This window comes from Mobula birostris, chromosome X, assembly GCF_030028105.1.
Source record: "Mobula birostris isolate sMobBir1 chromosome X, sMobBir1.hap1, whole genome shotgun sequence".
NCBI lineage: Eukaryota > Metazoa > Chordata > Chondrichthyes > Myliobatiformes > Myliobatidae > Mobula > Mobula birostris.
Genome location: NC_092402.1, coordinates 52996223 through 53011036, shown reverse-complemented (window position 1 = coordinate 53011036; position 14814 = coordinate 52996223). Strand labels below are relative to the sequence as shown.

General features: G+C 50.9%; 1 protein-coding gene across 2 annotated transcripts in view; it reads left to right on the top strand.

Moving 5' to 3' along the window:
- The window catches only part of LOC140191656 (calcium-binding and coiled-coil domain-containing protein 1-A-like), a 108477-nt gene that overhangs the window by 73188 nt on the left and 20475 nt on the right, over window positions 1-14814 (top strand). For both annotated transcript variants that reach the window (XM_072249256.1, XM_072249255.1), the window contains exons 8-13: window positions 1206-1364; window positions 7275-7423; window positions 7645-7735; window positions 10750-10848; window positions 11056-11169; window positions 14582-14677. In XM_072249256.1, the coding sequence (XP_072105357.1) occupies window positions 1206-1364; window positions 7275-7423; window positions 7645-7735; window positions 10750-10848; window positions 11056-11169; window positions 14582-14677 (708 nt within the window). The remainder of the gene's footprint in view (window positions 1-1205; window positions 1365-7274; window positions 7424-7644; window positions 7736-10749; window positions 10849-11055; window positions 11170-14581; window positions 14678-14814) is intronic.

The window sequence follows — 14814 nt, the reverse complement described above, 5'->3', positions numbered from 1 at the left end:
ATCTCTCTCCACACCGTCTTATCACACACTCCCAGGGTCAGACACAGACTGAAGCACCCTCCACACCATCCCATCACACACTCCCAGGGTCAGACACAGAGTGAAGCTCGCTCCACAGTGTCCCATCATACACTCCCAGGGTCAGTTATGGAGTGAAGCTCCCTCCACACCATCCCATCGCACACTCCCAGGGACAGAGACAGACTGAAGCACCCCCACACCATCCCATCACACATTCCTGGGATGGGACACAGAGAGAATCTCCTTCCACACGATCCCATCACATACCCAAGGTCAGATATGGAGTGAATCTCCCTCCACACCATCCCATCACACACTCCTTCGGTCAGACACAGAGGGAATCTCACTCCACAGTGTCCCATCACACACACTCTGGGTCAGACAGAGAGAAGCTCCCTCCACACTGTCCCATTACACATTCCCCAGGTCAGACACAGAGTGAATCTCCCTCCACAATATTCCATCCCACACTCGCAGGGTCAGGAACAGAGCGAAGTTCCCTTCACACCATCCCGTCACACATTCCCGGTATGAGACACAGAGAGAATCTCCCTCCACACCGTCCCATCACACATTCCCAGGGTCAGACACAGAGTGAATCTCCCTCCACACAGTCCCATCACACACTCCCGGGGTCAGACACAGAGTGAATCTCCCTCCACACCGTCCCATCACACACTCCCGGGGTCAGACAGAGATTGAATCTCCCTCCACACTGTCCCATCACACACTCCTGGGGTCAGACACAGAGTGAATTTCCCTTCACACCATCCCGTCACACATTCCCGGTATGAGACACAGAGAGAATCTCCCTCCACACCGTCCCATCACACATTCCCAGGGTCAGACACAGAGTGAATCTCCCTCCACACCGTCCCATCACACACTCCCGGGGTCAGACAGAGATTGAATCTCCCTCCACACTGTCCCATCACACACTCCTGGGGTCAGACACAGAGTGAATTTCCCTTCACACCATCCCGTCACACATTCCCGGTATGAGACACAGAGAGAATCTCCCTCCACACCGTCCCATCACACATTCCCAGGGTCAGACACAGAGTGAATCTCCCTCCACACCGTCCCATCACACACTCCCGGGGTCAGACAGAGATTGAATCTCCCTCCATTCTGTGCCATCAGACTCTTGGTTCAAATTCCTGTTTTTTTTTTTCACTGTCTAGGTGCAGCTGGCAGAATCGGAGATCGCACGCGTGCAGCTGGCTGAGCTTCATCAGCAGCTGTGTTATGACGTGCATCTTCTGAAGATGCAACTTCAGGAGCTGGAGGTGGCAAGATTGTGCGCCCATGAAGTTCATGAGGATCTGAAAAGAGAATACGAGGTGAATTTGTCCTCCTCCAACTGAAATTCAGTGTTCCTCACATTTCTAGGAGCATCAGTGACAGGATTAAATGCTCACTTCGAACAGTAGAGCAGCAGAACCGAACACAATGTTCCAGCTGTCGTTTAGTCAGGGTGTCATACCCTGCAGCTTTACCTCACAGCTCTTGAACTTAATCCCCCAACCAATGAAGGCCAGCACACCACACACCTTCTTAACTACCTTATCAACTTGCACAGCAGCTTTGAGGGATCTGTGGATGGGGACCCCGCATCCATATTGCTCAAAATCCTGCCACAAACCCTGTATTCTGCCTTCAAATTGGACCTCTCAAGGTGAATCACTTCACAGTTTTCTGGATTAAGCTCCATCTGCCACTTCTCAGCCAAGTTCTGCATCCTGTCAATGTCCCATTGTAATATACAACAATCTTCTACACTGTCCACAACTCCATCAACCTTCCAGCCATCTGCAAACTTACTGACCCACTCTTCAAATTCCTCATCCAAATCATTTATGAAAATCACAAAGAGCAGTGATCCCAGAACAGATCCGTGTGGAATACCACTTGTTACTGACCTCCAGGCAGTATACACTCCATCTCCAACCACCCTCGGCCTTCTGTGGGCAAACCAATTCTGAATCCACACAGACAACTTTCCTTGAATCCCATGCCTCCTGACTTTCTGAATGAACCTACCATGGGGAACTTTGTCAGATGCTTCAGTAAAATCCATCTGCACCACATCCACCAGTCTACCTTCATCAATGTTGTTTGTCACACCCTCAAAGAATTAAATCAGGCTTGTGAGGCATGATCTGCCCCTTACAGAGCCATTTTAACTATCCTTAATCTGATTATGTTTCTCCAAATGCTCATTAATCCCATCTCTCAGAATCTTCTCCAATAGTTCCCTCAGTACTTGTCAATAGGTTTCAAAACCTGGGCCTATGTACCTCCCTCTGCAACAGGTTCCTTGAGTTCCTCACCAGGAACCCACAGTGTGTGTGAAATGGAAATAACATCTCCTCACTGACAATCAACACTTGTCACTTCAAGGACGTGCTTCGCCCACTGCTCTATTCTCTCTGTGCCCATGCCTGTGTAGCTAGGCACAGCTCAAACAACACCTTTAAGTTTGCCAATGATGCAACTCTTGTCAGTAGAGTCTCAGATGGTGATGAGGAGGCATACAGGTATGAGATGGTTGAGTGGTGTTGCACAATAACCTTGCAATCAATGTCAGTAAGACTGAGCAATTGATTGTCGATTTCAGTTCACAGTTCATTTATTATCAAAGTATGTATACGAGTAAACTCTTCTGATGAAGATGGCCAAGTTTGTCATCGAAATGTCAGTTATAATCGATAAATTTACCCATCTGGAAGCCCGAGAAGAGTTTATTCGTCATGTACGTTGAGAAAGCACTAGATCCTTTTTTCAAAGTATGTAAACATTATGCCACCTTGAGATCCATCTCCTCACAGGAGGCCATGAAACAAAGAAACCCAACAGGGCCCATTAAAAACAAAAGAATGTCAAACACCCAGTGTGCAGAGAGGGGGGAAAAACTAACAAATCATGCAAACGATAAAAGCAAGCAAACAGCATTCAGAACTGAATTTCGCAAAGCCAGGTATTACTGGAGCCAATCCAGAAGTCCAGCACAGTGATGAGAAAATCCTGTGGAACTGGACCATCCGTCGCCTCTGATCCCGACACCCAAACCATTTCAATCTGGCCTGGTGCTTAAATCATCCAACCCTCAGGTCATTCCTTGTTCTCTGCTACTTCAATATGCCCTCAGGTTTCGATTTGGCCAGTACCCGATCTTTCCAATTCAGCTTGGCTCTTAAATTGATGAAACCTCAGATCTTTCCTTGACTTTGCCTTGCCTCGGCTCCGCTGCGTTGAATTGCCTCCAAGCCTGGACATGTTGCAACCATCCTGCCTCTCTGAGATCCCCACCCAGGTCATACAGGTGATTCAGCTCAACTTCAACAGTGAGGCCACAGGCCACTCTTTGCAGAGATCATTAACCAGAAAAAGTGTGAATAACAAAATATTTAGTTGCTTTCTTTGTTTCATTGGCCGCCAGAAAGTAGTCACTGGACTCCAGCAGTGCCATCTTAAACCAGGAGGTGAAGTTGAGGGAATACATACCAGTTCTTATTGTGTTGTCAGCAGTGGAAAGTGTGAGCAGTTTCAAGTTCCTGGGTGTCAATATCTCTGAAGGTCTATCCTGGGCCTGTCGCCAAAGGTGCAGCAATCTCTTCCCTCTCTCCCTGTAGAGGGAATGTGGAGTATATCCCATCCTTTCCTTGGCAAAAGCCACCTACCCTGGTGACCGCACTTGGAGGAAAAATGTGGAAGGGGAGATTCAGAATTGGAATCAGGTTTATTCTGACATTGGCATGCCATAAAATTTGTTGTTACAGCAGCACAGTGCAATACATATTTAAAAAAATCAAGTTAGGCTAAAATAAGAACTACAAGAAGTTACAATAACAAATAAGTTAACAAATTTCAGGACACATGCCGGCGATAATAAACCTGATTCTGGTACTGATAAGTAGTGCAAAAAGAAAAGAAAATAGCGAGGTGGTGTTCATGGGTTCATTCAAAAATCTGAAACTGTTCTGAAAACATTGAATATGTGTCCTCTGGCTCCTGCATCTCCTTCCTGATGGTAATATTAAGAATAAGGCATGTCCCAGAGGGTTCGGAGTGATGGTTGCTGGCTTCTTGTGGCACTGCTTCTTGAAGATGTCCTTGGTGGTAGGGAGGATTGTGCGTAATGGAACTGCAGCTTTTTTTCACTCCTGTGCATTGAAGTGATGCACCAGGGAACAGAGGGACCTTAGGGTACAGGTACATGGTTCCCTGAAAGTGTTGCCTTAGGTGTTGGATTCTGACGTTTTCAAATCTCAGAGTCCTTTTGGAAGTGAAGAAAGGGACATGAAACTTATTTCTTCATGATTGTTTGTTTTATTAAGCACTAATAAAACAAAGAGAATGGAAATGGGGAATACGAGAACCTAAGAACAAAGAGGAAGGGAAGGGAAAGAATAAAGATAGCAGGGCAATGTGCTCAGCTCTTCCTATGCCCCATAGATAAGAGATGTTCCATTCAAATTTGTAGATAAGTGTTAGCCAATCAGATAGTCCCTACTCAAATAATTCGATAGTAAGAAACTTCCAGAAAGAGATACAACTGTGACCACTAGGGCACACACTGAACAACTGCACATACATACTGTGACCACTAGGACACATGCTAAACAGTTACATGTATATAGGGAATTATATAAGGCAGGCATATGTTGTGAAACTGCAGAGAAAATAACAATTATACAGTCTAGTCCAACACAGGTCAACGGGCAAGCTGGCCCTCATCAGTCAGGGCACTAAGTTACAAGAGTTGGGATGTTATGTTGCTGAGACTCAAGGAACTGAGCTATAGTGAAAGGTTGGACAGGTTGGGACAGGTTTATTCCTTGGAGCGGCAGAGACTGAGGTGTGATCTTATAGAGGTGTAAGAAACCATGAAGTATGTGGGGTGAATGCATGCAGTCTTTTTCCCAGAGCCGGGAAATCAAAAACTAAAGGGCACTGGATTAAGGCATGAGGGGAGAGATTTAACAGGAACCTGGGGGGGGGGAGGGGGGCAACATTTTCACCTGGAGGGTGATCTGTGTCTGGAACGAGCTGCCAGAGGAAGTGGTTGAGGCAGGTACATTAACAACATTTAAAACACACTTGGACAGGTACAGGGATAGGAAAGGTTTTAAGGGTTATGAGCCTAATGTGGGCAAATAGGATAGATAGGCATCATGGTTGGCATATGGATGAGTTGAGTCTGCTTCCAGTCTGTAAGACCTTGTGAGTCAAAGAGGATTCAAAACCAAAGTTGATTTTATTGTCATTGTGTGCGAGTCCCTGTGTGCACAGGTGCAGTGAAAAAAAACTTGCAACTGCAGCATAGGCACAGAGCAGCAGCGAGACAACATTCAGAATCAAAATCAGGTTTATTATCACTGACATACATTCAGCGGTCACCTCATTAATGCAAATATCTAATCGGCAAACGTGGCAGCAGCTCAGTGCATAAAAGCATGCAGACATGGTCAAGAGGTTCAGTTGTTGTTCAGACCAAACATCAGATCAGAGAGGAAGTGGGCTCTAAGTGACTTTGACTGTAGAATAATTATTGGTGCCAGGCAGGGTGGTCTGAGTACCTAAGAAAATGCTGATCTTCCGGGATTTTTGCACACAATAGTGTCCAGAGTTTACAGAAAACAGTACAAAAAACAAAAAGAAAAACATCCAGTGAGTGACAGCTCTGTGGGCAAAGGCACTTTGTTAGTGAGGCAGGTCAGAGGAGAATGGACAGACTGGTTCAAGCTGACAGGAAGGTGACAGTAACTCAAGTAACCATGCAATGCATCAGTGGTGTACAGGAGAGCATCTCTGAATGCACAACACATTGAACCTTGAAATGGATGGGCTACAGCAGCAAGAGACCATGAACATACTCTCAGTAGTTACTTTATTAGGTACAGGAAGTACATAATAAAGTTTCACTCAGGATATGTTGTGACATTTGTTGTTTTGTGGTGGTAGTAGCGCAAGACATTGGAAAAAAGCTCTATGCTACAAAATAAAATGTGCAAAAGACATGTTCACAGGGCCATGGACCATTCAGAAATCTGATGGAGGGGAAGCTGATCCTGAATCATTACAGGCTCCTGTAGCACCTCCCCGATGGCAGCAAAACATCGTAAGAAAAACATTACTTAATAACATATATAAAATTATACAAGAAAGAACACAATTAGAACAAAGAGTCCGTTGTAGTACAAAGTGGTCACAGTGTTGCTGTACTGAGGTAGTGATCAGGGTTATGTTAGCTCAGGAACAGAATGATTGTAGGGAAGTAGCTGTTCCTGAACCTGGTGGTGTGGGACTTCTGCCCGATGGGAGCTGCGAGAAGATGGGATGGCCCGGATGGTGGGGATCTCTGACGATGGACGTTGCCTTCCTGAGGCAGCACCTCCTGTAGACACTACCGATGGTGGGGAGGGAGGGATGTGTCCGTGATGTTTTGGGCACATACATCCTTAGATACAGGATTTATGAGCATTTGGAAATGGTCAGCATAGATTTGTGAGGGGCAGGTTGTGCCTCGTGAACCTGAAACATAGAAAAACTACAGCTCAATACAGGCCCTTCAGCCCAGAATGCTGTGCTGAGCATGTACTTACATTCAAATGACTTTTCAGTGACTAAGTAATTTTAAGGAGAGCAGTGGATGTGGTGTATGTAGATTTTAGTGAAGCATTTGACAATGTTCCCCCATGGAAGGCTCTTCCATAAAGTCAGGAGGCATGGGAATCCTTGGAAGCTTGTCTGCGTGGATTCAGAATTGATATTCCCACAGAAAGCAGAGGATGGTAGTAGATGGAACATATTCTGCCTGAACGTCGGTGAGCAGGGATCTCGATTGTGCTGTATTGTTCAATTTTCCTACATTCCTGCACATTCAAATTGCTGTACCAATGCAATGCAACTAGTCAGGATTCTGCTAGGAGTAAATTTATAGAAGTTTGGTAGAGTATTCCATGACAAGCTGAGCCTCCTAAAAAAAGTGAAGAAGCTGGCACTCCTTCCTTATGATTGCATCTGTGTTTGGGGCTAGATCATATAATCTGATACGTTAATGGGATTTAAAGCTGCTGACTCTGTGGACTGGCTTATCTTTGCCCCCCTTCCCCTTCCTGAAGTTAACCAACGGCTCTGTAGTATTACTGACAGTGAGCGAGAGGTGGAACTTAAGAGAGGGGGGGGGTGTTGCGGTTGGGGTGTTTGTCTGTGATTGCAGCTACTGAAGGGTGATGTCTCCTGCCCAGACCTTGCAGGAAGAGAAGGCAAAGGCTACCGCAGACTGCCTCCAGCTGAAGATGGAGCAGGAGGAGACCGAATCCAAGCTATTGGACCTGGAGGCTGATGTGAGGACACTGAGGGAGACCATGCAGGAACGTGTGGTTGCTCTGGATAGGTGAGACCTCCTCACTGTCCCTACTTCACAACTCTTTCCTCCTCGTCACCATTCCTTCGTTGTTGTCCCTACTACAGCGTAGTGCTTCCTCCCCTCAATGATTTTTCTGCCGCCCTCATGGCCATTCCCTCCTTACCACCTCGCCCATGGTGCTTCCTTCCTCGGCAGCCCTCTCTTGCTCACCGCTGGAGTGATGTTAACTTTCTTGTTTTCTCTCCCAGGGCACAGGAAAGCATTCGGGAACTGGAAGATGAGCGAGGAGAGTGGATTGAGATCATCAAAGGCAATGCAGAAGCACAGAGCACCCTGCAGGTACTCACCCACAGGAATTCAAACGTTTCCCATTAAACCTCATCACCATCCATTATAGTATTGTGTTCAGTTCTGGTCACCTCATTGTAGGAAGGATGTGGAAGCTTTAGAGAAGCTGCAGAAGAGATTTACCAGGATGCTGCCTGGATTAGAGAGCATGTCTGATGAGGAAAGTTTTTTTTTCCCAGGGTGGAAATAGCTTACATGAGGGGGCATAATGTTAAGGAGATTAGAGGAAAGTATAAGGGGTATTGCAGAGGTAACTTTTTTTTTACCCAGCGAGTGATAGGTGTGTGGAACACTTTGCCAGGAGTGGTGGTAGAGGCAGATACAATAGGGACATTTAAGAGACTCAGGCGCATGGGTGAAAGAAAAATGGAGGGTTATGTGTGAGGGAAGGGTTAGAAGGCCGGCACAGCATTGGGCCAAAGGGCCTGTACTGTGCTGTAGTGTTCTGGAACAAGAGAAAATCTGCAGATGCTGGAAATCCAAGCCAACACACACAAAATGCCAGAGGAACTTAGCAGGCCAGGCAGCGCCTACTGAAAAAAATTACATTTGATGTTTTGGGCCGAGACCCTTCGGCAGTCCTATACTGTACTTTTTTCCATGGGTACTGCCTGGTCTGCTGAGTTCCCCCACCATTTTGTCTGTACTGTTCTATGTTCTTGAGTCATGGAGCACTACAGCACAGAAACGGCCCTATCGACCCATCTGGTCCATGCCAACCTGATCTTCTATCTCGTCACATCTACCTACACCTGGACCACATCCCAACAAACTCCCCTCATACATGTACATCCCAACTTCTCTTAAGAATTACAATTGAGCCTGCACCTACCATTTCCGCTGGCAACTCACCACCCTCTGAGTGAAGAAGTTTCCCTTCAGATTCCCCTTAAACGTTTCAACTTTCATCCTACACCTCTGACCTCCAGTTCTAGTCTCACCCAACCTCACTGGAAAAAGACTTCATGCATTCGCCCTTTTTATACCCCTCATAATTTTGTATACATCTATAACATCTCCCCTTATGCTCCTGCACTGCAGAGAATGAAGTTCAAAACTATTCTGCGTTTCCTGATAACTCAGGTCCTCGAGTCCTGGCAACAACCTTGTCAATTTTCTTTGCACTCTTTCCTGTAGGCAGCATGCAAGAACTTCACACAATACTTAAAATTCAGCCTCAACAACTTCTTGTACAACTTAAACATAACATTGCAATTCCTGGGCTCAGTTCCCTGATTTATGAAAGCCAATGAGTCAAAAGCTCTCTTTATAACCCTATCTACCTGTGACACCACCTTCAAGGAATTATAGACCTGTATTCCCAGATCCCTTTGTCCACTGCACTCCTCAGTGCCCTACAGACAAACCATAGCAGACCCAGCACTGATCCCTGTGGTGCTCCACTTGTCACAGGCTTGCAGTCAGAGAGGCAACCATCTACTACCACTCGGGCCAATGTTGAATCTAATTGATTACTTCATCCTTGAGGGGTTCCTGACTGCACATGCCCGGGGAGGGGGTGGTATTCATTTATTACTGTCATATATTATTGTCACTGAGGAGAAACAGGTGGAGGTGTTTTACAGGGCATTTGTATCACTAAGGAGGAGGAATTTGCAGATTGCAGTGCATTAAGTGGTAAATCCCCAGTGCCTGTCCGAGTGAACTTTGTGGGAGGCAAGAAAATAAAATACCGAGGACCTGGGGAAATAATTGCCTCATTGTGAGCTACTGCGAAGTTCCTGAAGAAAGTGGCATGCTGGCCTTCATCAGTCAGGGTACTGAGTACATAAGTTGGGCCTACATGCACAAAATGCTGGGGGACCTCAGCAGGTCAGGCAGCATTGAAGGACAGAAATAAAATTGACGTTTCAGGCCAAGACCCTTCATCAGGATTGACCTAATGAGACTTGATAAAGGGTTTCCATCTGAAACGTTGACCGTTGATTCCCCTCCGTAGATGCTGCCCGACCTGCTGAGTTCCTCTAGCATTTTGTGAGTCTTTGCTCAAGGTGCCCAGCATCTGCAGAATCCTGTGTGTCCAGGAGTTGAAAGAACATGGTGTTGTTGTACAAGTTGTGAGTGGGACCACACTGGGAATACTATGTATAGTACTGTGCACAGTTTTGGCCACACTGTTGTAGGAAGATGTGGACATTGAAAACTTGGACACAACCTCACTTTTTTAATATACAGTATTTCTGTTTTTTTGCGTGATTTTTAATCGATTCAATATACATATACTGTAATTGATTTGTTATAATTTTTATTTTATTTTTGTTCTTCTATATTATGTATTGCATTGAACTGCTGCTGGCTAAATTAACAAATTTCACGTCACATGCCCGTGATAATAAACCTGATTCTGATTAAACTGGAAAGAGTGCAGTGAAGATTCATGAGGATGTGGCCAGAAATAGTGGGTCTGAGTTAGTCAGCTGACAGCTAATTCCAAACTTTCACCATCCTCTCTGTGAAGAAGCTGCCTCTGACGTCCCTTTTAAATCATTTGACTCTGACCTTACACCTTCCCAATCACCACCCCACTCGCTCCCCCAGCTCGCCACCCAACTCACCACTCACTCTTGCACACCCCCTCCCTCTCACGCCCCCCTCTTTTTCTCCCTGCCAACTTCCCCCTCCCTCTCAGGCCCCCTCTCTCTCCTGCCCTTTCTCTCCCACCTCCCACAATCTCTGCAGTGCCCCCTCTTCCCCGCCCCCTCTCTCTCCTGCCCCACTTTCTTCTGCCCACCCCATCTTTCGCCACATCTGTCTCTCTCACCCATTCTCTCATGCATTCTATTCTGCCCCCTTCTCTCTCCTGCCCCACCTTTCTCCTGCCACCCCCTCTCTCGGTCCCTGCTCTTTCTCTCGTACCCCACTATCTCCCCAACCCTTCTCTCTTCCACTCACTCTCTCGCCTCCCACCTTCTCCTGCCCTCCTCCCCTCTCTCACACTCTGTCTCTATACTGCCACTTCTCCTCTGGTTACCTCTTCCCTACAGGATAAGAACGAGGAAGTCCGAGAAAAGATCTGCACTGCTGAGAACAAGGTGTGGGCTCACTGGAAGATCGACAGAGAGATACAGAAACAACTGCTGGAGGTAGGCGAGGGAAGGTAGGGGGAATGCGCAAAGGTGGGGAGGGGAAGAGAGAGGTGGCAGGGATGCGTGGTCCAGAGGGTAGAGCAGTGATTTGTTGGATGCTTTCCAACTCATTTTCACTCTCCCACTCACTTGCCGCTCGCTCCATTCTCCAACATCCCTGCTCATTCATCTCATTCCCCCCACCACCCCCCCCAACCCGAGCAGGTCGAAAAGAAAAAGGCGGTAAACCTACAGCTGGAACTTCACAACTGCCAGGTGAGCGCCCAGGAAAAAGAAACAGAGCTTGTTCGGGCCCAGGAAGAGCGGAACGTTAGCCAGGTAACAACTAGATTCTCTCCCCCCCCCTCTCCCCCCCCCTCTCCCCCCCCTCTCCCCCCCTCCTCCCCCCCCTCTCTCCTCCGCCCCCTCTCTCCTCCCCCCCCCTCTCTCCTCCCCCCCCCTCTCCTCCCCCCCCCTCTCCTCCCCCCCCCCTCTCCTCCCCCCCCCCCTCTCCTCCCCCCCCCCCTCTCCTCCCCCCCCCTCTCCTCCCCCCCCCTCTCCTCCCCCCCCCTCTCCTCCCCCCCCTCTCCTCCCCCCCCTCTCTCCTCCCCCCCCTCTCTCCTCCCCCCCCTCTCCTCTCCCCCCCCTCTCTCCTCCCCCCCCTCTCTCCTCCCCCCCTCTCTCCTCCCCCCCCTCTCTCTCCCCCCCCCTCTCCTCCCCCCCCTCTCCTCCCCCCCCTCTCTCCTCCCCCCCCTCTCTCCTCCCCCCCCTCTCTCCTCCCCCCCCCTCTCTCCTCCCCCCCCCTCTCTCCTCCCCCCCCCCTCTCTCCTCCCCCCCCCTCTCTCCTCCCCCCCCCTCTCTCCTCCCCCCCCCTCTCTCCTCCCCCCCCCTCTCTCCTCCCCCCCCCTCTCTCCTCCCCCCCCCTCTCTCCTCCCCCCCCCTCTCTCCTCCCCCCCTCTCTCCTCCCCCCCCCTCTCTCCTCCCCCCCCCTCTCTCCTCCCCCCCCCTCTCTCCTCCCCCCCCTCTCCTCCCCCCCCTCTCTCCTCCCCCCCCCTCTCTCCTCCCCCCCCCTCTCTCCTCCCCCCCCCTCTCTCCTCCCCCCCCTCTCTCTCCCCCCCCTCTCTCCTCCCCCCCCCTCTCTCCTCCCCCCCCCTCTCTCCTCCCCCCCCCTCTCTCCTCCCCCCCCCTCTCTCCTCCCCCCCCCTCTCTCCTCCCCCCCCCTCTCTCCTCCCCCCCCCTCTCTCCTCCCCCCCCCTCTCTCCTCCCCCCCCCTCTCTCCTCCCCCCCCCTCTCTCCTCCCCCCCCTCTCTCCTCCCCCCCCCTCTCTCCTCCCCCCCCTCTCTCCTCCCCCCCCTCTCTCCTCCCCCCCCCTCTCCTCCCCCCCCCTCTCCTCCCCCCCCTCTCTCCTCCCCCCCCTCTCTCCTCCCCCCCCTCTCTCCTCCCCCCCCCCTCTCCTCCCCCCCCTCTCTCCTCCCCCCCCTCTCTCCTCCCCCCCCCTCTCTCCTCCCCCCCCTCTCTCCTCCCCCCCCCCTCTCCTCCCCCCCCCTCTCCTCCCCCCCCTCTCCTCCCCCCCCCTCTCCTCCCCCCCCTCTCCTCCCCCCCCTCTCCTCCCCCCCTCTCTCCTCCCCCCTCTCTCCTCCCCCCTCTCTCCTCCCCCCCTCTCCTCCCCCCCTCTCCTCCCCCCCCCCCTCCCCCCCTCCTCCCCCCCCTCTCCTCCCCCCCTCTCTCCTCCCCCCCCTCTCTCCTCCCCCCCTCTCTCCTCCCCCCCCTCTCTCCTCCCCCCCCTCTCTCCTCCCCCCCCTCTCTCCTCCCCCCCCCTCTCTCCTCCCCCCCCCTCTCTCCTCCCCCCCCCTCTCTCCTCCCCCCCCCTCTCTCCTCCCCCCCCCTCTCTCCTCCCCCCCCTCTCTCCTCCCCCCCCCTCTCTCCTCCCCCCCCCTCTCTCCTCCCCCCCCCTCTCTCCTCCCCCCCCTCTCTCCTCCCCCCCCTCTCTCCTCCCCCCTCCTCCCCCCCTCTCTCCTCCCCCCCTCTCTCCTCCCCCCCCTCTCTCCTCCTCCCCCCTCTCTCCTCCCCCCCCCTCTCTCCTCCCCCCCCCCCTCTCTCCTCCCCCCCTCTCTCCTCCCCCCCTCTCCCCTGCTCATTCCCACCTCCTCCACCCTCCTCTCCTCCCTCCCCTCTGACCTTTGTCCATCATCCCTCTCCCCCCCTCTCTCCCCCACAATCTCCCTCTTCCCCACACTCTCTCTCTCCTCCACTCTCCCTCTCTTGCCACCTCCAAACCTCTCTCCTGCCACCCCCCTTTCCCCCTCACCTCTTGCTCACCTCTCTGCCCCCTCAGCTCACAGCCCACCCTCACCTCTCAGTCCACCCTCACCTCTCAGCCCACCTCACCTCTATCCGCCCACCTCACCTCTATCCGCCCACCTCACCTCTATCCGCCCACCTCACCTCTCAGCCCCACCTCAGCTCTATCCGCCCACCTCAGCACTCCCCCTCACCTCTCCCCTCACTTCTCCCCCCAACTTTCTCCACCCCCCACCCCTCTCTCCCCCACCCCTCTCTCCCCCACCCCTCTCTCCCCCACCCCTCTCTCCCCCACCCCTCTCTCTCCCCCTCACCTCTCTGCCCTGTCTCTGACCCCTCTCACCTCACCCATTTCCCCTCTCTTCCTTTCCTCCTCTCACCCCTCTCCCCATTCCCACCCTCTGCCCCCCTGTCTCCCTCATCCCCACTCTGTCCCCCGCTCTCCCCCACTCTCACCCCTGCACTCACCCTGACTCTCTCTCTCGCCCCACTCTTTCTATTCTACCCCAATCATTCTAAGCTTTCCCTCCTATATAGCCCACCATTTTTCTCTCATCCATGTGCCTAAGATTCTCTTAATTTACCTGATGTATCAGCCTTCACCACTACCCCAGGCAGGGCAATACACCACTCTTTGTGTGCAAAAAAATAAAATAAAATAAAACTACCTCTGATATCCCCCCCTGTTCTTTCCTCCTATCACCTTAAAATTATACCCTCGCATCTTCATCACATCTGCCCTGGGAAGGGGTAGTACTGTAGCATAGCAACTTGCATGATGATTTACAATGCCACCGATTCCGGCTGCTATCTGTAAAGAGTTTGTATGCTCTCCCCGTGATCATGTGTTTTTCCAGCTGGTGCTCCTGCTTCCTCCCACAGTCCCATAGTGAAATGTGGCATTTGGGTTAACAGTGACACAGTCAATAGGTGTGCTGGGGGCAGCTCACAAGTGTCAACACAGCATACACACAACTCATTAACCCTCACACATTTGTCCGAGGAATGTAGAGGCAACCGGAGTACCGGAAACCGGGTTAGTTGGCCATTGTAAATTGCCCTGTGAAGAGGCTAATGTTAAATAGGTGGGTTGCTGGGTGGTGCAGCTTGTTGGGCCAGAAGGGGCCTGTTCCTCATTGTATCTCTCAAAAAAATAAATAAACTAATGTAATCTTTCAATATCTTTCTGGTATTGGAATTGGTTTATATTATCACATGTACTGAGATACAGTGAAAAGCTTGCACACTGTTCATATAGATCAAATCATTACACAGTGTATTGGGTCATAAGAGTCTTATAATATAGGACAGCACTTCAGTGCAACTGGTCCATGCTGACTAAGATCCCTATCAAAGGCCGCATTCGGCCACATCCCTCTAAATATCTCCTCTCCACGTAGACAAGAAGTACGACAAGACATGACCTGTCTGTGCTCTGCCCTCTTTTCAGGTCCAGCTGTTGGACGTCTTCAATAAAAACTGGGAGTTGAAATGTGAGCTCCAGGTCACCCAGAAGGAGAGGGACATCCTGCGGAAGGAAAACAAGGTACGTTTCCCAGAGAGAGACGTGAACTTGATGCGTTGTGAGGGCAGTACAGTGCAAGACATAAAAACTACTATAAATTACAAAAAATAAGTCATAAATCTGATGGCAGAGGGGAAGAAGCTGTTCCTGAATCACTG